Consider the following 23,678-nt stretch of genomic DNA (forward strand, 5'->3'; position numbering starts at 1 on the left):
CAAGAATAAAGTAGTTCTTGGCCGAGCCAATTCTATTTGGGCTGTGCAAGTTTGCGCAAACCATTTCACCCGCGAAACTTCGGGTTCCTCAGCTACAAATGCAGGGATTAGAGAAGGCATGTAAGGGCTCTTTCTGCCCTAAAATCTAAGTTCCCAGACGCATTGATGCCAAAGTCTTATGTAAGATAAAGTAAGCATTGTGGCTGGGTTGTGGCCTAGGGCAAAGTTCTGCAAGTCCAGAACACTGCAAGAAGAGGAAGATGCATCACGGAACGTCGTGGAAACCTGAAAGAACATGACCTTTGGACCCAAGTTACTCACAAACCTGCGAGCCAAGGTCGCGAGCACAGACTGTCGTGCCCCTAACGCCGAGCTTCCAAAGAGGCCGCCTTCCCATTGTAGTCCTCCTCCCCTCCCAGGCTCCGCTCCCCAGGGAACCTCCGCCACCCCGCGCGTGCTAACTACCACGCGCAGGCCTGCCTCCGCGCCCCGCCTCCGCGCCCCGGCCCCGCCTCCGCGCCCCGGCCCCGCCTCCGCGCCCCGGCCCCGCCTCCGCGCCCCGGCCCCGCCTCCCCCGCTCTGGCCCCGCCTCTCGTCCAGGCTGGCGGGCCAGTCCTGGTCGCGGCTTCGCTGTCCGCGCCCCACTTTACCGTCCGCGCTCCGCCTCTCGCTGGCGGGATGGTCTGCGGTGGAGGAAATGACGCAAGGCCTAGGCCCGAGGGCCGCGCTTGGGGCTGCCCGCAGTTCTGGGCAGCACCCGAGTCGGTCCGGAGCAGCATGGCTCTCTTCCTTTTCCTCGTCCTTATCGTGCAGGCCGGAAGCTGGGCTGAGATGGGCGCCGCGGATCAGAAGCTGTCCTCGGGTATTGTTGCTCGCGGCAGCGCCGCGACCGGGTGGGGACGGGAGGGGAGGGAGGGAACCCCACCGGCCAGGAACCCTCCCCCCCGCGGAGGAGCCGCGTCCGCATTTGTCCTCGACGCCCGCGTTTGTCGTTGACGCCCGGTGGCTTCGGGTCCTAAGGGGGCGGCCGCCGGGAAGGCGACGCAGAGTTTCCGCGGTTTGCAGCCTTCACTTCCCTTTCTCTGGCCCCTTACGTGGTTACCAAAACAACGAAACACGTTCTCTTAATTAATTTTTAAATAAGTGAGTGTCCTGGTCAGCAGTTGTACACTGTGGCCACAGCTCATGACTTAAATATTCGTAAGGTAGGCCCCGAATTCTTAGAAGTTCTTTCGCCAGCTGAGAATTATGAAAAGGCAGTAAACTGCTTCTTACGTGTAAATCTGGAAGTGGTCCAGTGCGTGCACTCACGAGCCCATTTGTCAGACAGTAGGTCTCTCCGCATAGCCTAGTTCCTCGTTTATCTCCGCCTGCTTTTTGAGATTTTTCCAGGAAACATGATGAGAACATGTTTTTCCTAAAGCTAGGTATAATGATAATTAAGAGCTCCAGTGAAATCAGTAGTTTTTCTGCAAAAGGGATAAACCTAGATTATCAGAAAACCGGACAGTCTTGAGTGTCTTCTCTGTGTAGGCAGTTAGCAGCTGCCTGGAAGGGGTCAGGGAGACCCAGCCTCCTTGACCCTTGGCAAACTCTGGGTCTGCACCTCTGTGTTACGACTTCCTCAGTGACATTTGTTAGATGTGCTCCATTCATATCCAGCTCTCCTTTGGCTTGCCGTTTAGAAGTCAAGCAAACAAATAGTTAAGTCATTCCTTGAAAAAGAAATTGTGCCAGGTGTTGGGAATACAAAAATGGGAGTTATTTAGTTTCTGCCTTCAAGGATCGTGATTTTATAGCTAACAGTTATCAGGTACTGTTGTAAGTTCTTATCACACCATTTCCCAAAAGTCCTATAAAGTAGGTGCTGTTGTATCTCCAAATATGGCTGAGAAACTGAGGCACAGAGAGGTCTAACCAAGTTGCTGCTATTCACTGGGGAGCTTGGCAGTTGGGTTCCAGAGTCCGAGTTCTTAACTCTGCACTCTGCCATTACCTGGGGCAAGTTAGTCATCCGCAAGGGCAGTTGCAGTCCTTTGTGATAAGAGCTTGAACTTACACATAGGTTACTGGAAAGTAGGATATGGGCGTCTGGCTCTGAGCAGGGGAATCAGGAAAGGCTTCACAAAGAAGATGACCCCAGAGTTGGAACTGGAGGTGCAGAGAGACTTGTGTGTGCAGAGGAAGGGCTGTGAAACAGCAGGTTGAACTAGTGGAATAACTTAAGCATTTTATTGTACAGTATGTGTGTGAGGATATAAGGGGAGAAAGGGTATGTGGAGAGGTAGGAACCAATTAATGAAGTGCCTTGTCATGTGTAACAGCAAAGGACAGAAACACAGCTTTGGCTCACTTAGACAAAAAGAGGAATTTATTGGCTCAGAGAATCTAAGTGAGAGTTAAACAGAAAGGTACAGATGCCAGCTGGGCCTCAGGAAGATGAACCAGGAACTCAAAAGTGCCCATACCCTCCATTTCTTACTACTGACTCTGAGTGTTGGCAGTCTTCTCGACTTGGCAGGAATCATGGATGTTGACAGCTTTTGGGTTTTGACATCTTGCAGCTTCCTCCACCGAAACCAGATCCTGGAAGAAGGCTCTGATTTGCCTAGCTTGGGGCAGACGCCAGCTTGCATGGGAAGCATATTGTTACAGGTGGTGGCAGTAGGAGACTTCCCAGAAGAAGAGCAATAAAGTTCCTGAAAGAAGTACAGGTGCTTAGCCAGCAAAATAACAGGCTCACTCTCCCTTGCTCAAGTCAGTGGGCAGCCATGGGGTTATTTTAAGGAGATAAATGATTTCATGCAGGATCAGATAGGCCATTTAGAAAGACCATTCACCTTACCGAATAGTTTGGCGGTAGACTCAAAGGAGGGAGGTCACTTAGGAGCCTGCTGCTTAAGTCTGGGAGGAGACCATGGGAAGAGGCAGTTTAAATGGAGAAGAAGAAATTAGAAGAGAGTCAGCATAACTTGGTGATTCACTGGATGTGGGAAGAGAGGAAGAGGGTGACTGAAGTTCCTGGCTAGGGCAGAGCATTAAACCAAGTGCACGGCCCTTCCTTCTGAGTACAGAGCCCTCCTGAGCATGGGGCCCCTCGTGAGTACACAGTTCGTATGTCCTTGAAGCCGGCCCTGGGAGTATGATTGCCTGCCTTCCCCCCACAGGAAGATCTTCTGTGACTTCTGTACTCCAGCATTTTATAAACACAGGTGTCAGCTACCTTCTTCCAGTTTGTTCTTCCACCCTGGGTATTATCTGAAGAGCATATGCTTTAGCACAGGGGTGGGGCTCTTAACTCACCTTCTCCACTTGGTTATCAACTCTTCATTCTCCAACTTTAGGTAATGCTCGGGGTGTGTTGAAATTTTTCATTATTTTCTTTGGAATCTATATGTTTTTCAGAGATTCAAAATACTTAAATCAGTGCATTTCAATTTTATTGAAGAGGTTATTAATAATAGTTTTTTCATTTTATTCTGATTCATGATTTATGTGGATTTTTGAAAGATCCACCTTTTGCTTCTATATAAAAGAAACCCTAAAGAATTGAAGAGAAAAATAACCCCTTTAAAGAGCTGTCTTATACAGTTTGGCAGCAATAGCGCAATTGTTGTATGAGCTAAATGGATAATTTATGGTTCCATTTTAATTGGACGAAGAATCAGAATGAAAGATGAACCAGAATTAAATGAGTTCCTGACAAGAAGGAATGAGTTTCCTTGTAATTTTCTTATTAAGGGAGTGTATTTTAGATTATCCTAATACTATTCAATAGATATCCATTTCAATCATGTCCATTCTAAATAAATAATTTAATACATTGTTCAGATTCTGCAGTGCCGTCATGTGATTGTGATGGTCTGATAAACCAGGCAAAATTACTTGAAGCAAATGCTTGTGATGTCATCAGAAAACAATTATCTCCAGTTCCTATTATATATGGAGCTTATTTTCCCCATTTTTTTGTTAAACTATCATAGAAATGATGCTTAAGCAGCTTTTGTTAATTAAAACCAACAAAACTTTCCACATTGTCAAGTCTTTAAGTAGCTTCTCTAAGCCTTTTTTCTCTTTTTGGTAAATATTACCTCCCGCCTAGGATGGTTTTGGTGCTTAACTGAGATAATGCGTAACAAAGTTGAGCTCGTAGCTTGTCGTGTAGTAAATGTTTAATATATGTTGGTGACTATCATTCAATTATGTGCATCATTATTTTCACAAATATATGTTTAAATATTAAATTGTTTTAGTTATGAATGAGAAATTGTGTCAGCTTTTAAAAAAACAAACTCATCCAGATTAATATGAGAAATTTAAAGTAAGCTCAGCAGCTAACTCCTTCCACCTATTTCCTGTTCTTCATAGACTGAAAAGGCCTCTTTAGTTTTTTCAGTTCCTAAACTATTTCTCAACTTAGAATGCATTAGTCCAAAAGGGAATTAGTCTTGAGAAATGACTTCTCTCGGGGACTAGGCAGATCTGGTTCAATTAGAATGTATTGGCCTGCCAAGCAAACCCAGCTAATGAAACTGAATAAACAGGAACAATAATAGAACCCTGCATTTCAGATCAGAAAAGTGGCTGGGAAGAAATTTTTTGGATAAGCCCTAACTTGGTGATTTGAGTGAAAGATCTGGGGGGATTTTAGTTAATTATGGGTTCAGTGTAAGCCACTATTTGATATGCCCATCTCTTTAAAAAAAAAAGAAGGGAGGAAAAGTATTTCATTCACATCAGTTGCATTACTTCTGGACCCCACATTTTAAGAAAGAGAGAGTGAGTGGTAAAACGTGAAGACAGTCAGGAGGAAGAGAAGACTGCAGGGATACTAGGGATGTTGACCCGGCTAAGGAGCTATCATATGGAAGGTGAAATAGTCCTGAAATATTTTAGATGTCCTCACTTGAACCCTTAGTTCTGGTACTCTTTTTCTGAAGGTACAAGGAAATAACAGAAGGAAGTAGAAAAAGGACCGTTTTTCCATTAGTTTCACGAAGTGATGGATATGATTCATTTCAAAGCCCCAAAATATTGATATGTTTCCGTTTTAAAACTTTTATGAATGCTTGAAACACCATGTGCAAGAATTCTTAAATGTCTTTATTCATCTTAAGTCTAGAGGACGCTGCTACTTGCTAAGAGAAAAAGTTAGAAAGCATTAAGAAAAAGTTATTTTATCAGCACTATAAAACCATTCAGTCGCTAGATCATAATCATAAATATATCTGAAAAAAATGCCAAAGTCCGGATTTGATGTTTTTCACTTTTTCTGCCTGGATTTCTCATGCCATTTCTCATTTTGCAGTGTAAGAAGAGACCTTTGTGAAAACGTCCATGGCCCCTCATCTTTAACACGAGGAAGTTGGTAGCTCTTTTCTCTGAGAGTTGCTTATTCAGTAAAGGGTCTGGATGCTTTAATTTAGAGCGTTTGTTTTTGAGCTGTAGTGTCAGATGACCTAGAATCCTCCAAAACGATTTAATTACTGGCCCGTGTATCCTTACTTCTTTATGCTTCTCAGTTTGTCCTTCCCATAGAGAGGTTGGTGAGCAGATAGTCACATGGTGTCTACAGAGTACAGAGCTCTGTTTGGCCTTATATGTACACATCTTTTATTTAGTCTTCGAATGCTATTGTGTAAAAATCGGTGAACTACTGAGGCTGTGCCTCTTCCAGTAGCGGCACAGATACTTTTGGTGGTTATGGGATGGAGCACAGGAGGCAGCCCATGCTTCTGTCACCGTCCATGCAGAGGAAACCTGGAGATGTCTGTAGCTGTTTGCTTCCCCTTCTGCTGCCTTCCCCGGTAATTATTACAGAGCTGTTCTGGCTGCTGCTTTGGGGGCTTCCGTGACATCTCCATTGCCGCATCCAGCGGCACTGCTTCACCACTTGCTGATCTTCATATGTCTTTTCTGTTCTCTACCTTGGTCTTTTTTCATATTTATCACCAGGAAGCAGTTAGTTGTAACCAGAACTCTCCTTTTTGTCTGCATTGTGTTTAGAACGTTATGAAGAGTGATTCTTCTCTCCTTTGTTTGCTTTTGTTTAATCCTCAGCTGCTAGTTGCTAGAGGAGTTCTGGGAAGCAGATCTTCAAAGAGCTAAAGTGTACTCTGGGTAGGATGCAGATATAATGCTCCAAAAAGCTCTGAACCCATTTCCAAAAACAACATGTGTTACAGAAAACTGTCGGCATTTTTAAGAGATAGGGAAATCTGCAAGCTTATTCTGCTTCATGAAATACTCTAGTAGGATCTTTCCTTTAACTGCACACTCTCTTGCTATTTCTACATACATTTTTATTGACATAGGGTAAATTTTTTATGAATAGAAGTTTGCTGTAAGCCTCAATTATTTATCTGGATATGTAGCCATGTAAACTTTAGGTTATAAAATTCTGAAACTTAAGAAAACGTGTTACTCATGTCAATTTATCATGAGATTTTAGCAAAGATGACAAAGGCAGATGTCTAATAACCGCATGGTTTCTCTTCTGGTAGTGTTAAATATATATATATATTTTTTTTTTAATTTTTTTTTTTTTATTGATTAATTGATTGATTGATTGATTGCTATGTTGGGTCTTCGTTTCTGTGCTAGGGCCTTCTCTAGTTGTGGCAAGTGGGGGCCACTCTTCATCACGGTGCGCGGGCCTCTCACCATCGCGGCCCCTCTTGTTGCGGAGCGCAGGCTCCAGACGCGCAGGCTCAGCAACTGTGGCTCACGGGCCCAGCCGCTCTGCGGCATGTGGGATCTTCCCAGACCAGGGCTCGAACCCGTGTCCCCTGCATTAGCAGGCAGATTCTCAACCACTGCGCCACCAGGGAAGCCCTCTTCTGGTAGTGTTAAAACCACAGGTTACATCCTTTGGTGTCAATATTCAAAAGTTTCTCCTATAATCTAGTAGTAATTTCTGTTTGCTGGTTCCATTGAAACCTCTTCTCCTACCACCTGTCTTGATTGCTTTGGAAGCTGTGGTTTAAGTCCTTATCCTAGTCTAACCATGTCAAGCTTTCACTTAAATTATGGGAAATATCACCTGATTCACACGAAAAACTAATCTAATGTAGCACAAGTCTATTGCTGTTTGTATTTTATAATGTATGATTCAGTAACCTCTTAAATTTAAATGCACTTTATTTGATATTCTAGAATACAGATTGATTTCTGTATGCCTTTTCCTCAAATGCAGAAATTAATCTCAGATTGAGTACATACAGTTAAAATGTCATTCCTATTGGGAATAATTTTTTTAAAGGGGGCTTAAAAGGAAGTGAAGAACTTCACTGGAAATGAGAAAGAGGATCCTTGTTACACAGTAGCAGGAAGCTTAGCAACACCATCACCTTCAGTAGCAGGGAAAGCAGGAAATGTGCCTGGTGAGCCCAGTGGCCTAGTGAAGGAGGTTTCCAAGCAGATTGAAGGTACCATGTGGTTTCTTCTTGTTTCTTGTAAAATGTAAGATTAGAGAGAGTAATCAAGGGAAGGACTGTTAAACAAAAAGAAACCAGGACCTGATGGTTTGTAAATTCTCAGCCACGAGAGAAGCAAAAGATGCTAAAATTAAGAAATGGCTTCTGAGGGAAGTTCTGATTCATTATGAGTTTGCTTAACATCAGGTACCTCTCTTTCTTATCTAGTTGCAAAATTATATTTGTATGTGTGATTATTATTTGATATCAATGTTGAATTGAACCTGGAGGGGGGTGCCTTAATTTCCTCCTCAACCATAGAATGTAAGCTGTTTGAGATGGTTGTTTCTGAAGTTGAGGTGCGAACACACCATAGGAAAAGGAACCCTGTTAAGGAGGCCTTAGTCTACCCTGCTGTGTATGGCCATGGGAACTCCACCAAAACCAGGGCTAAATCTGGCAAGACCAGTGCTTCCTGACTCACCTGCAAGGAAATTGCTTAGAGAACCAAAGATGATAAGTACGAGCAGCCATCAACAGTATTCCAGAAAGAAAGAGTAAGTAGAAAAATGGTAGATGTCTGATCACTGGCTGCAGATCAAAGGGCATGTTGTACCTACTGAGTACTTGAATCTGAGACATCCTTCCAGCTTCATAATCTCAACCTTTAGGCACAAATTGTTTTGCTGCTTTGGTGAGTCATATGGAAGTTAGACATTTCAACAGTAACCAAAGCTATTTGCTGAGCGGGAAACATAAAATGTACTGGTTTATCAAAAAAATTCTGTTTTATTTAATTTATCTATTTATTTATTTTTTTAATTGAAGTATAATTTACAATATTAGCTTCAAGTGTATAGCATAGTGATTCAGTATTTTTATAGATTATACTCCATTTAAAGTTATTATAGAATATTGGCTATATTCCTTGTGTTGTACAGTATACCCTTGTAGCTTATTTATTTTAGACAGAGTTTATGCCTCTTAATCCCCTACTCCTATCTTGCCCCTCCCCCCCCACTGGTAATCACTGGTTTGTTCTCTATATCTGTGAGCCTGTTTCTGTTTTGTTACAGTCTGCCATTTGTTCTTAGATTGCACATATAAGTGATAACATATAGTATTTGTCTTTCTCTGACTCATTTCACTAGTACCGTCTAGGTCCATCCATGTTGTTGCAAATGGCAAAATTTCATTCGTTCTTTTTATGACTGAGTAGTATTCCTTGTGTGTATATACACCATATCTTCTTTATCCATTTATCCATTGATGGGCACGTGAGTTACTTCCGTATCCTGGCTATTGTAAATAATGCTGCTATGAACATTGGGGTGCATGTATCTTTTCAAGTTAGTGTTTTCGTTTTCTTGAGATATATAAGGAGGGGTGGGATTGTTGGGTCATATGCTAGCTCTATTTTTAGTTTTTTGAGGAACCTTCTTACTGTTCTCCACAGTGGCTGCACCCATTTACATTCCCACCAACAGTGCAAGAGGCTTCCCTTTTCTGCACACCCTCTGCAGCATTTATTGTTTATAGATTTTTTGATGATGGCCATTCTGACTGGTGTGAGATGATTTCTTATTGCATTCTGTTTTTAAATTAGTTTTTCCTCCTAAATAAAAAAGATTCCTAAAATTATAATAAAGCAGGGTTTCTCAGTGTTTGGCACTGATGGCATTTTGGACTGCCAAAATGTGGAAAGCTATCCTGTGCATTATCGGATATCAGCAGCATCCCTAGTCTCTATCCTTTAGAGGCCGGTAGCACCCCACCACTAACAGCCAGTTAGGAGAACCAAAAATGTCTCCAACAGTGCCAGCTGTCCATGGGGGACAAAATCACCCCTTGTGGAAAACCACTGATGTAAAGGAAAAAATAATCAGAAAAAAGGGAAAAAATGGCAGTAGAATCTAATTGTCCTTTAGTCCATATAACTCTTGATCCATGTTCTGCTTTGAAACGATAATACAGGTGCTAAATAGTTGTAAATTAAGACGATGTACCAGTTCGGGTTCAAATATTGGAATTTTTATTTTGGGAAAAAATATAGTAGGTGTTTTCTTCAACAGTAAGCAAATATCCTATGTGTGTGAAATTAACACCTCACTTGACAGGTGAGGCATTCTGAAGTAACTCTTTAGTAGTATAGCAAGGAAAGAACCCAGATTTCTTAATAGCCAACCCAGGGAATATTTTTCTTATTAGAGCAGTCTACCAGGTGTAAACATAAGTGATCATCATTATCATCTGGGATACTTTTAAAAAGTATAAACTTTTGGCTGTCTTTGAATTTTTTAGGATGATAAGTTATGTTTGGAAGCCACTGCACCTGACCACATTGCTATTCATTTATTTATTTTAGTTGTATAAGCACATCATATTTAGTGGAGGTTTCCAGATAGATAGGATTGAATAAGCTTAAATTTCGGGTCATATTGCTAACTCTGTCTATACCTTCATGTTCATTCATGAAGAAGGGAAGGAAAGGAGGGAAAGAAAGGGAGAGAGAGAGGAAGGGAGGAGATTTGTGTGTGTGTTCAGTGTTTTAAGGGGTGGTGAACAGTAACCTTTTACACTGAGCAGGGGAAAAAAATAGCTGCTTTTAGTAACTAGATTATGGTCATTGTAGTGTTTGATTATAAGATGTTAAAATGACTTATGCCTATTCTCTTGTGTAACACTTTCATGTCTTATCAACAAACATTTTCTAAATTGGTTTAAAAGAGCAAAAGCAGGAAGAAATACAGGGTATGTTTTGAAAAAAGCCCTGCACACCTCAGAGAGCAAAATGTTGATGAAACTGGAATGCTTGATGGCTCCGTCAGGCAATTGTTAGGCATCTATTGCGGTGCTAGAGAAAAGGTAGTAAAAGTGTGTAATAGTACTGGCTGGAGGGTTGAGAGCCCAGGTAGTATTTTAGAGTGAAATTGACCATCCCTCTTGTAGCCAGTTCCTCTCTAGACATTGAATACAGTCTGTGGTATCAAATATAGAAAATTCTAGTGATTAAATGAATTGAGGATTATTATTGCAACAGGCAGTGCAGTTATTTATAAAAACTCCTCAAACATTCTAGGAATTTATTGCTCATACTATATTTGTGTTCCCCTTGCATTACAGTGTTGTTTCAGTAATTTAAAATGAATCCAAACACTTCTATACATTTTTAAATAAAATTAATTTTTAGAAATACCTTAATTTAAATAAATTTATTATCTATTCTGGTGAATTCTTTTCTTCAAGTACATATTTGGCTAATTTGGCTTCTTATATTGAGGTTTTCTAATGTTAATGTTAGCTTCTTACATCCATCCATCTTACAGTGCCGACACCAACCAATCTTAGAATTGAGGCCTATAACTTGAATACTGTTCTATTTTGGGATTACCCAATTATGCCGCGGAGCCCTGTGTTTACCGTACAGGTGATGACCTATAGGTGAGTGTCACTCTTTTATCTTTTACATTCTGTTTTTGCCCAGGTCCTTTCACGTTTCATGAATTGTTTCCTTCCATCATTGTTCCTTCCCATGTGGCAGTACTTCCTGAACTGCTTATAGACTTCCAGAAGTAATAAGGATGCAAATTAGTTCTTTTCAGAATACTTCCTGCCATTTAGTTCTTCTTCCTGTCAGAATTGACGTAGAGGAGTATCACTAACTTCTGACATTTTAAGGCATGACAAATAAAGGTTACAGTTCTGTATTAAAAACAGGGAAGTCCTCTTACTTCCTATAGTGTATGTACTGTCGAATAGAAAGAAAAATTTCAAAAAATTTTTTGACAAGTGTTAGGAGTGATTGTAATATGTTGGATTCTGTAATTAAGTAATGACTCAATGAAATCGATTTGTTTAAAGAACAGATTTTTAAAAATTACATGTGGAATGTGGTTTGTACAGGTCTTATTTTGAATTGAGCCTCTTCATTGTAAATGAATTTACTATAGACCTTCTAACCAAAGAGTAAAGGTTTCCTACTTTGTCTAGCTTCTCCATCCTATTCTTATTCAACTCTTTCTACCAGCTCCATACTATGACTGAAAAGCAAAGCACAGACAGAGATGGTTCAAGTTTATGTATTAACAATAAAAGTTACCTTTGTGTTTCTTTGTTCTTCTTCATTTTAGGGACGGGCAGTGGATTGATGCCTGCAATACCTCCCATCATTCTTGTAATATCTTTTCCATAATTGATGATCCATCAAGCCCTCTCTGGGCTAGAGTTAAAGCTAGGCTTGGACAAGAGGAGTCAGTCTATGCACAGTCAAGAGAATTTATTTTATGCAAAGAAGGTGAGTGGAATGTATACATGTCTAAATTTTAATCTTATGCATGTCTTCTGTATATATTTGCTTTTATAAGCAGTTGCTAAAAATTATCAGAATGCCCCAGAAACATTTGGAGGAATTTAGGGAGTTCCTGTCTTCTCTTCTCCCAAGCCCCACAAAATAGGGCTAAGAGGCTCCCCTCACTTTGCCCCTTCTAAGCTGTGACACTTCCACCCCATGCAAATGTGGGTCTGGACTCTGCACCCCTTCCCCTCTCTGTCCTCTGTCACTCCTCCCTTAGTCGCATTCACTGAGGACTGTGAGAGCTGCTCTCCGTCTTCCCCTCTACCTTAAGTCCTCAAGGCCTGTGGGAATTTTAATACCAATTTAATACATTAAAAATTTTAGAGTTCCATAATCGCCTTCATCCTAGTTCAGCTTCAGCCCCCACTTTGGTTCTGCTCCTTCTTTTTGGATCGTGCCTACTTTGTCTCTTCTACAGGCCCCTCCTCTACTTGCCCTTGAAGTAGTTTTCTTCCCCAGAGTCCATGCTTTTGTCACCTGATAATTATACCCTCTATATGTCAGATTTTTCCCACACAGATTTATCAAGGGCATACTATGTGCCAGAAAGTATGCTAGTTCCTGAGGATACATTGGTGAGTAAAAACAGACCTGCCTGGCGCACAGTAGGTGTGCAATGAATACGTGAAGAATAGATAAATGGTTCACCTACAAGGTTCCAGACATCAAAGACATATAGTAAATATTTGTGGAATCAGTGAATATCTAGTTCTGATTTTCATAATAAAAATTGAATGTATTTAGCAAACTTTTATAGAGCCTTCATTCCAGATATCCATAGGCATTGGAAATACAAAGAGTTTCAGTGAAGATTCAAAGATAACTAAAATGCCTTTTCTGAAACGTTTTTTAGAGAACATTTTCTGTTTTCTGTTTAATGTTTTTTAATCTACAGAAGCAAAGATAAAGGAAAAATAACTTCATAGAGCTTCTATTATGTCAAGGCTTTTTACCAAGATTCACTAAGGACAGTTAAAATATCTTCTAGATATCTGTGGAATGATTTAAATGCGGTCCTGCTTTAGAACAACAAGAACAAAAAGAGTAGGTTGATTGATTGAGTTTTGGTAGCGATACGTAATACACTGAATTTCCAAGGCTGGTACAAATTCTACTCCTTTTTTGTCCCCTCAGGGAAAATTGGACCACCTAAACTGGGTATCAGAAAAAAGGAAGACCAAATCATTGTTGATATATTTCACCCTTTAATTACGGTAAATGAAAACGAACCAGAAGCCATATATGATGATGAAAATACTTGTTATACATTCACGTACAATGTGTTTGTGAGAATAAATGGAAGTGAGGTATGTTTCTATTTCATCTTTTTCAAAATGGAAATTTTTCTGTTGCTAGCATAAGTTGTTTCTATATGTGGTGTAATGAAAGTGGAATGTTCATGAATATTCAGGCAAGACTCATGGATCATAAGTTTTACTAAGAAAAAAGAAATATATGAATGCTGCTGAAGGGAATCAGTACTGGCGGTAATCTTTAACACTGGCCATGTGAAAACATTTTAAGTTTTTCTTTGCCTCTTTTAACAGCATGGTCCTAATCTAGGATATTAACCTGTGTTTTTCCATTTCTCCACTGGTAAGATGAGGATAGTTTTAATCTTTTCTTCCTCATCGGTAGTTATGTAGTGATGTGAAATAATATGAAGCTCTAATTGGAATCTTTGTTTTTGAAAGAAAACACTAACAGTACTACTGTGGGATATGATTACATTCTAGCACTGGTGTGCAGACGACACTTTGACTAGACTTTTTCTGTTCCAACCATTCTCCACAGCACTGCCATTCCTTTATTTAACAATATTTGTTAAGCACATGCCCGGTGCCTTCTAGGCACCAGGAGATAGCAGTGAACAGTACAGACAAAAAAACTCCAGTGATAAGTACTGTGGAGAACAACAAAGCATAGAAGAGGGCTGGGCAGTAGTGATTTTCAGCAGGGTGGCCAGGCCTCACTGGGAAGTGTTAACTGGAGCCAGGGCTGGAGGAGGTTAGGAGGTGAACTCTGTGGATGTATGTGGGAAGAGGGCATCAGGCAGAGCCTGGCAATAGCGCCCAGGCATGTGAAGGGAGCAGCAACGCTGTCTAGAGCGCTGGGGCAGATGAGGTCGGAGAGTTCACTGGGTGCCACTTCTCTAACGGCTTTGGAGGGATTTGACTCTTATTCTCAGTGAGACATTGTGCCTCTGGAAAGATTTAAGCAGAAAAATGACATCTGATTTAGGTTTTAAAACATCACTTTGGTTGCTAGCTGAGATGTCTTTCTAAAGTGCAAATCTGACCATATTACTTCACTGCTTAAAACTCTTTAACAAATCCCCATCAGCTACAAAATAATATCTAAATCCTCTTCCATGGCATGGCCTGCAAGGCCTTCATGATTTGGCCTCTTGCATCATTTCCAGCTTCTCCCCAATTCCTTCCACCTTCATTTTCATTTGTGCTTTGGTGAACTGCTTGTTGTTCTTAGTTTCCTGCAGGTACACTGCTCTTTCACAGAATGCCCTTCTCCACCTTTTCTACTTTGGAAAATTTCTACTCATTCTTCAGTATTCAGCTGGCATATCATCTCTCCTTCGAAATCTTTTCTGACAAGGTGGACTGTTTTCCTCTTCTCTGGTCTGGTTATTCCTTGTTCCATAGAGTGGTCCTCTTGGAGTACTTGTTACTCTTACATTTCTTTCTTATCTCTCTTCCACACTCTATCATAAGTTATTTGAGGTCAGGCACCACTGCCCTACCTTTGCGTTCTCAGGCCGTAGCATAGTGATCCGTGCACTGTGGCTGGTTGAATGAATGATCAACTCCCAGAGATTGCTTCAATCCCTTCTGTGTATCACTGCCAAGAGATAAAGCCTTTGCATAATACCTATGTTGTTCTTACCATGAGATGCTTTTCTCTCTCACCAGCTAAGTTTCTAGCACTAGAGGACCAGGACTAATGAACATTTGTTGGTTTGACAACTAAGAGTGAACATTACTGCTATTTGAGTTTTAAATTCATAATCTCTATTTTAATTTTTAAATTTATTACCTCTATAAAGAACATTTTAATGGATATATAGCACCATGCCATGTTGAAGTAACAAATTGACTTATTGTTTGATATCAACACTATTTTCAGACATGTTCAACATTCATCATATTGAATGATTGATTTTTTTCTTTCCAAATTAAAAGGAGTCATGCATTTTCATTGTTGTTTTTTCCTCTTTCCAGACCACAGATAAAATGTACATAAAGAAAGAAGATGATTGTAACGAGACTCAGTGCTTCTTAAGTATTCCTGTGTCCTCGCTGAACTCTGAGTACTGTGTTTCCGCAGAAGGAGTCTCAGAAATGTGGGCTGTTACAACTGAGAAGTCAGAAGAACTTTGTATTACCATTTTTGATAATAACAGCACAGGAGGTAAGTTCTTGCCATTTTTTCCTAAATATAGGGAGTGATCACTAAAATAGGGTAATGTAAAAAGAGGCAATTTGTAATTTCAATAAATCTCTGCTCTTTTAAAAAATACTCAGTAGTTCCATTCTTCAGAGAAGTTCAAAATTAAAAATAAGGCCATTTTTCAGGCATTAAGAGATACAAAGCAACCGATTTAGAAAGCCATGTGATGACCTTTTGACCCAGGAAAGAAAAAATATAACAAAAACATAAAACCATGTGCATAAATGTCTGCATTTCAGGATTATGCATAATGATATAAGTCAATTTATTACTCCAATATAACAAGTTGTTATATATCCATTAAAATGTTCTTTATGAGGACAGTAAGTTTAAAAACTAAAAGCAGCAATGTTCATTGACTAAAATTGTGGCATATGTGAACTGGACAAGCACTGGAAATTAACATCCAAAAATAAATATAGATAGCTTTAAATGTGGATTATAGGTCAATTGTATAACACATTTTAAAATCATTATTTTTATTTTATTATTTCTTGTGTGTGTGAGGGGGATACATATGATAGAACTTCAGAACTGGCATTCTCATTTGGCAGGTACCTTAACAAAAATTTGGACTTTTTTTCCCATGGTATGAAATTTAAATGTTCATTATAGATAATTTATGAAATATAAAAAGCCAGAAGGAAACAAAATGATCTGTAGTTCTAAATTACAGACACTCAGTTGCTCACAGTTTGGTGGTTTTTTCCCATCCTGTTTTTTCTTTTGCTCTGTAGCCTTGATCATATTATGTAGTATATGTAACTTTGTATACTGCTCTAAGCATATGCTATAAATATTTTTCCGTGTTATTTTACATACTTTATTAATATTATTTTTAATATCTCTAGAACGTTTTATTATGAAGATCATATTTATTTAATGTTCCTCAATTTTTGGACTTTTGATTACTTGTAGCTTTTTCTCTATGATAAATCATGCTTTGGTGATTGTCTTTGGGTGTATATATAATTTTTTTGATTGCTCAGATGTTTTTAGAACATATTTTCTAGGTTAAAAAAGTGTACAAAAAAATAACACAGTACAAATTTCTTTTCGAAGAATGGAAATCTAGGCTGAAGAATCAGACCAAACACCTAAACTTAATACTAAAAACTTTTAGGCCATTATATGAGGGTTTCAAATAGGTGACTTAAAATAATGCAGTGCATTTAATACCAGTTTGCGTTATACTATTTGGAGGAAGAAAATCCTAATTCATGCGTAAAATTTGAAATAATGCAAATGCCCCAGATTTATTTATTTTTATTTATTTATGGCTGTGTTGGGTCTTCGTTTCTGTGCGAGGGCTTTCTCTAATTGCGGCAAGTGGGGGCCACTCTTCATCGCCGTGCGCGGGCCTCTCACCATCGCGGCCTCTCCTGTTGCGGAGCACAGGCTCCAGACGCGCAGGCTCAGTAATTGTGGCTCACGGACTTAGTTGCTCCGTGGTATGTGGGATCTTCCCAGACCAGGGCTCGAACCCGTGTCCCCTGCATTGGCAGGCGGATTCTCAACCACTGCGCCACCAGGGAAGCCCCCAGATTTATTTAAAAAAAAAAAAAAAAACCCTGAGTTGCGAACTGGGCTGATACTGTGTCCCCATGGTGGCACCATCGTGGCGCATAAGCAGCACTCCCTACCTGCCCGTTCAGTGCTTGTAAGCAACGTGGCAGCACTCCCTACCTGCCCGCTCAGTGCTTGTAAGCAACGTGGCAGCACTCCCTACCTGCCCGCTCAGCGCTTGTAAGCAACGTGGCAGCACTCCCTACCTGCCCGCTCAGTGCTTGTAAGCAACGTGGCAGCACTCCCTACCTGCCCGCTCAGTGCTTCTAAGCAACGTGGCAGCACTCCCTACCTGCCCGCTCAGTGCTTGTAAGCAACGTGGCAGCACTCCCTACCTGCCCGCTCAGTGCTTCTAAGCAACGTGGCAGCACTCCCTACCTGCCCGCTCAGTGCTTGTAAGCAACGTGGCAGCACTCCCTACCTGCCCGCTCAGTGCTTCTAAGCAACGTGGCAGCACTCCCTACCTGCCCGCTCAGTGCTTCTAAGCAACGTGGCAGCACTCCCTACCTGCCCGCTCAGTGCTTGTAAGCAACGTGGCAGCACTCCCTACCTGCCCGCTCAGTGCTTCTAAGCAACGTGCCAGTGTTGCTTATGGGGTTATTTTATCTTTTCCTACGGTGATAATTTTTTTCACCTCCTGTAACAGGTGTGATAGAGGCATTTATTTGAGTAACTTCCAGAGTCATCATTAGAATAGAAATTAAAGGTAATAAAATGCTATGAAGGAGGGCAAACACCACCACAATATGTAGAGTACTGTTAATTTGTTTTGTTTGTTTGTTTGTTTTTGGATTTGTTTGGTTTTTTTTTTTTTTTTTGGCCGTACCACACGGCATATGGGATCTTAGTTCCCTGACCAGGGATCGAACCCGCGCCTCACCCCTCTGCAGTGGAAGCGCGGAGTCTTAACCACTGGACCACCAGGGAAGTCCCGAGTACTGTTAATCTGGAAGAGAGGACTATGGAAAAAAAAAATATTGAAAATTGTGCTGTGAAAATAAAAAGCAGCATTAGAGAAAAATATACAACCGTGATTATAGATGTTTGTGCTCTGAAACGGATCGTCCCAATTTTATATTATTCGTTGTATCTGGTTTTCATTCAGTGGGAATTTATTCCTGTTCAGCTTTCCTGTGTGCATGTGTGTGTGTGTGTGTGTGTGTGTGTGTGTACACATCTGTGTATTTTTATAAGTTTTTGTAATCTTTAACAATTTAAGAATTCAGAAGGGTGGGACTAAATTATTTTAAGAGTTAGAGACATTGCCAGAATTTATTTCTAAAGAGATATATTTAAAATTTTTTTCTTTTGCCTCTTCAACTGAGAGAAAAGTGTAACTCTAGAAACACTCTGTATTTGGGGCTGTAAGGAAATTGTTATGAAAAAGTTATTTTAGCCACATCATATCATGACAGTGTAGTCACAGAAAGTTTAGAATCTCAAAGCTGGGAAGAATCATGTTGATATCCAGGACAGGTACGTAATTTTTTACTCATCTCTCCTGACTTCTGTGTCAGTGTTCTTTAAAACTCTGACCATTTAATTACCTGATATGTAAATCTGTTAAAGAATAGCACTAAGACTTTCTAACTATTTGATGGATATAGTAGCAGTGTTCCATTGTAATTCTAATTTGTGATCTTTCCCTTTTCTTAGATCCTGTTTGGATTCCAATTGTTGCTGCTTTACTACTCTTTCTAGTACTTGCCCTGGTAGCTGTATGTTGTCTCGTTAAGAAGATGAATCCATTTAAGAGAGAAAACATCATGTTACCCAAATCCTTGGTAATATATTTAAATATTTTTTCTTTAATTATATACAGTTGGCCCTTGAACAACACAGATGTGAACTGTGTGGGTCCACTTATACTTGAATTTTTTTCAATGAATATTCTGGAAATTTTTTTTGAGATTTGTGAGAATTTGAAAAAACTCTCAGACAAACCACATAGCCGAGAAATACTGAAAAATTTAAGAAAAAGTTAGGTATGTTATGAATGTATAAAACAGATGTAGATATGAATATAATATGCAGAATATGTGTGAATTGACCATTTATGTTATCGGTAAGGCTTCTGGCCAACAGCAGGCTATTAGTAGTTAAGTTTTTGGAGAGTCAAAAGTCATATGTGGATTTTTTGACTCCATAGGTGCTCAGTGCCCTTAACCCTTGTATTGCTTAAGGGTCAAATGTACACTAAAATGTTAATTTGAAATTTTTGATAATTCTTAAAATTTGTTTTTTAAAGTAGAATGATGTTCAGCAGCATGTCACCTATCATAAATAACTCAATCTTCCACACATCCAAAACTACATATTTTTTACTATGCACTATGCTTTTTTATGCATGGGGCAGAGGCATAGTGAGACAGTGCTAAGGAGCTTAGAGTCTAGTGGGAAAAAAAGGTAAGTATTCAATGGTTGTCCGGTGTGATAGGTTCAAAGATAGACGTTTATATACATGCCAGTGAGGACTTCTTTTCTTCTACCTTTGCAGGGTAGGGTTAGTCATGGCTTTTCCAGAGGCAGTGATGCCTGAACAGTCTTGAGGGACAGATAGGAGTTTACCCAGATACTAAGGGACAGTGTGTGCTAAGGCCCAGTGTCGGGAAAGCGTGGCTTTTGAAAATCTGCAAATACAGAAACTCTTCATGGCGGTTAGAGGGTAGAAGGAAAGATGACCCAACAGTGAGTCTAAACAAGAAGTGTGACATTTTAATGCCTAACGTTTAAAAGTCTTTGTCTGATGAAAAGAACATTTAAAAGTATCAGAATGATAACTATTTAAATCAAATATGACAGGCAAAATATCTGTGATATGCAAAGGGCATATTTAAATTTGTTATGGAAACATTATCTTTAAGTAGAGGGGTTAAGAACTATCAATAGTTAGTAGACAATTCACCTATGAATTATAATATTCTTACTACTAGTAGTTAAGCACAAACCAACCTTGCAGTATGCTATGTTACACCCACTAGAGAAGGAAAAATAAACCTGAATATCCATTAGTACCTTGTAATAAAACTGGTATATGCTGGCAAAAAGTAATTACAGCCCCGAGGGGAAGGTAAGCATACAGTGGGTGTACAGAGTAGTAGCATCCTAAACATGCCACACTCTTAGATTTAGTAATTCCTCTCTTAAGAATTAATTCTTAAGATAATTTCATAAATAAAAAGATGTATAGAAATATTCACTTCAGCATGTTCTATAAATGATGAGAATTGGAACACCTTGATACTTAGTATTAGAGAAATTATTTAACCATCAGTGTTAAATTACTGAGCCCATGAAGATTAGAATTATGAAGACAAATGGTGAAATACTACATAAAATAAGTAACTGCACTCCCATTACAAATGTAACATGCATACATGTCGAAGGTAGTACACAAAAAGCAACATATGGGGCTTCCCTGGTGGTGCGGTGGTTGAGAATCTGCCTGCCAATGCAGGGGACGCGGGTTCGAGCCCTGGTCTGGGAAGATCCCACATGCCGCGGAGCAACTCGGCCTGTGAGCCACAATTACTGAGCCTGCGTGTCTGGAGCTTGTGCTTGGCAACGAGAGGCCACAATAGTGAGAGTCCCGCGCACCGCGATGAAGAGTGGCCCCCGCTTGCCACAACTAGAGAAAGCCCTTGCACAGAAACGAAGACCCAACACAGCCATACATACATACATACATACATAAATAAAAAGAATGTAAGCAGACAAGAATAGCATTAAAAAAATAAAAAATAAAAAAAAGCAACATATGTTGGTGAGATAGTGACTTTCTAAAAATTCTAAAATATTGTTTTTAATCTTAATATCTTTCCATTAAAAAGAAAGAAAAGGCAACTATCAGATTCTATTACACTGTTATCCTAAATATGCCATTCAGTTGTATATTTAGTTAACCATTACCATTAGACCATTTTTCTTTTGAGGATGAGCACTTATGTTTAATAAATTATTATTTTTAATCACTGATTTCTCTTCCCCTAGCTGTCTGTGGTAAAAAGTGCCTCTTCAGAGACAAAATCTGAATCGAAATATATATCGCCCATCACCTACCAACCAATTGCCATAGAAAATGAGCAGCTCTCTCCGGGGACAATTTCAAACGTGTGTACTGAGGACAATCCAGGAAAAGCAGAACATGGAGAAGATCTTTCTAGTGAAACAGAAGTGGTGATCACTGAAGAAAATATTTCGGACTTGGCCCCTGGTAGCTCTCTGACCCCAGTAAAGGGAGAAAATTCTATCCATGCAAGCAGTAACCAGTCTGAAACCTGCAGCATCACTTTAAATACGTATCACTCCAGAAATGGTTCTGATAGTGGCCTTGTGGTATCGGACAACTGCCCTGACTCAGAATTTCCCCCAAGTAATAAAACTGAAATAAAGACAGAAGGACAAGAGTCCATAACGCTGAGAAACACTACCACCTCCTTTGGTTATGACAAACCCCATGTGTTAGTGGATCTGCTTATAGATGAAGGTGGTAAAGAGTCCTTGATTGGTTATAGACCTACAGCAGATTCCAAAGAGTTTTCGTAAGATCAACCAAGGTCACCAACTTGGAAGGATCTGCTTTTCCTGAACAGTTTTTCTGCTTTGATTTCATGAAAAGATCACGATTTCAGAAATTGTGTCTTCTCGATATTAGTCAAATGGAATGTCATGGTTTGGATAAAAGTGTAAAGAGCCTGTTTGACACTGTCACTTTTGGTCGGAAAACTGCAGAGTCTTTAAAAAAAAACAAAAACCACTGTCACATGTGAACCTTTCCATCTAGATTTGTGAACAGTAACAGTGAACGGTCTCTAATAACCCTGCTTCCTATAATGGTAGGTGTTACCCCCAGGGTCCTTTGTAACCACTTCAAGAGACAAAATGGATTTTTTCCTTTCTGTGCCTCAGCATGGTATTTGTTTTTGGAAGTTTATGTATATAGTCTTTTCTAATACTTTCAGAAAAAACATGAATGCTTTTCAAAATTGTACTTAAAATTGAATTGAAATCAATAGTGTTAATAGAGTATGTAAATAAAAACATGTATATATTTTTTATGGAACATTGCATTTAAGGATTTTTATAATAAAGTAACTTCAAAGTTCATTTTTGTATTCATTTATTCAGAGTTAACTAGAATATTTTTTATTCATTTGCTTCTTTCCATCCATTAATGTTATAGAATCATTTTCTAATTATTCATCTCTAATCTTTAAAATAGTCCTAAAAATAGCCTAGTCTTTAAAAATGGTCCTTTTATATCTGTATCTTAATATTTAGCAATCAGTGTGCAGAGCACACAAGCTGTGTGTCCCAAGCTGTTTGGGGGGAAAAGCAGAGATTTAGCTGTAGAGGGTGTAGAGTGAGAAGTCTCTAGCATAAAGATGGTGGTCAGAACCACAGGAGTGGCTGAGGAAGAGCTAAGTAGCATGTGGCGTGGAGCGAGAATCCCCAACCAGAGGCAAACCAAGAGTTTATATACCACATAAAAGTTCTTGGGAATTACTAAGAGGATAGGAATTTTAAGACTCAAATGAATTAACTGACTAAAAAAAAATGTTAAATACAAATTACGTGAGTAAATTAACAAGCCATGGAAACAATATTTCTCCGCATTTAAAAGTGCAAATTGAAACGAGTTGCTGGTTTATTAGTGGGAAAAAAGTACTAGTATACTCATTTGGGGGACAGTGTCTTATGAATTGCTTTTTAAACTGATGTAAGAGTACACATAACATCCCATAAAAATCCATATCCTTTACAGAATCTCATCTCTGTTGTAGGAAAATTATAAAACATAAATTTTTAAGGCAAATGAAAAATGTAGACATTAGAATGGGAAAAAGCAAAAATATGAAAATAATGGATATAGCCAAGGATAAGGTGATAGTTACCACTCTTCATAAGAATGGTAATAGGTATTACCACCAAATGTAAACAGAGTACCTGTTCTTTTTACCCTAGCTAATTCTGATAACAATCTTTTTCATTGCTCCCAGTCTTTATAGAAAAAATACTTAATGCCTTCATTTGCATTTCTTTCATAATTAGTAAAGTTGGGCATATTTTATATATTAGGCGTTTATACTTCTGTGACGACTAAAGTTGTCCTTTGTCCATTTCTTTCTGGGCTGTGTACATCTTTTTTTATTGACTGTATCCTTTGTCTGCCATGAGTTACACATTTATTTTATAATTTCTTGCCTTTCACCCAAGTCTTACTACGTAGATGTTTAAAACGTTTATAAAGTCAAATTCATTTTTCCTTTCATTCTTAAGAAAACTCCCTTTCCCAAGAAGATAAAAATTTTCACCCATGTTTTCTTCTATTTGGGAGTCACTGTTTGTTTCATTTCTACTTTTAATTCTTTTATCCATCTAGTTTCTTTTTTTTTCATATAAGGCATGAGATAGGGATTCAGCTTTATTATCTTGGTTTCTAGGGCTGCCATAATAATTACCACAAACTTGGGTGGCTTAAAACAACAGAAGTTTATTCCCTCACATTTTGGAGACCGGGCCAAGTTCTGTCTGACAGCTCCCTGGAAAGGTCCTTTCTTGCCTCGTACCAGCTTCTGGGGGTTGCTGGCAACACTTGGCATTCCTTGACTTGTAGATGCATTGTTCTAATCTCTGCCTCTCTTAGCACATTCTTCCCTATGTGTCTCTGTGTCCAAGTCTCTCTTTATAAAAACACTAGCCATTGGATTAGGGCCCACTCTAATCCAGTAAAACCTCATTTTAATTTGATTAGATCTGCAAATAGGTTATTTCCACACAAGATCACAATCATAATTACGAAGGGTTACAACTTAACATATCTTTTAGGACACACAATTCAACTCATCTATTTTCCCCTTATAAATTACTCAGTTGTC

General features: G+C 39.4%; 1 protein-coding gene across 1 annotated transcript; it reads left to right on the forward strand.

Annotated features, from left to right (window-relative positions):
• The first annotated feature begins 666 nt into the window (after positions 1–666).
• On the forward strand, positions 667–21,906 carry IFNGR1 (interferon gamma receptor 1). The gene is made up of 7 exons (XM_007190931.3): positions 667–862; positions 10,742–10,856; positions 11,546–11,709; positions 12,904–13,076; positions 15,006–15,195; positions 18,457–18,584; positions 20,791–21,906. The coding sequence occupies exons 1-7, from the start codon at positions 679–681 to the stop codon at positions 21,343–21,345; spliced, it is 1,509 nt and encodes a 502-aa protein (XP_007190993.2). The 5' UTR covers positions 667–678; the 3' UTR covers positions 21,346–21,906.
• The last annotated feature ends 1,772 nt before the right edge of the window (positions 21,907–23,678 follow it).

Source organism: Balaenoptera acutorostrata, chromosome 14 (genome assembly GCF_949987535.1).
Source record: "Balaenoptera acutorostrata chromosome 14, mBalAcu1.1, whole genome shotgun sequence".
Classification (NCBI taxonomy): Eukaryota; Metazoa; Chordata; class Mammalia; order Artiodactyla; family Balaenopteridae; genus Balaenoptera; species Balaenoptera acutorostrata.

What these genes read in the sequence shown, in the direction of transcription:
- IFNGR1 (XM_007190931.3), top strand. Translation starts at nt 679, where the DNA reads ATGGTCTGCGGTGGAGGAAATGACGCAAGGCCTAGGCCCGAGGGCCGC. An exon ending in TGAGAATAAATGGAAGTGAG is followed by an intron (nt 13,077 to 15,005) that starts GTATGTTTCTAT and finishes TCCTCTTTCCAG; the next exon opens with ACCACAGATAAAATGTACAT. An exon ending in TCATGTTACCCAAATCCTTG is followed by an intron (nt 18,585 to 20,790) that starts GTAATATATTTA and finishes CTCTTCCCCTAG; the next exon opens with CTGTCTGTGGTAAAAAGTGC.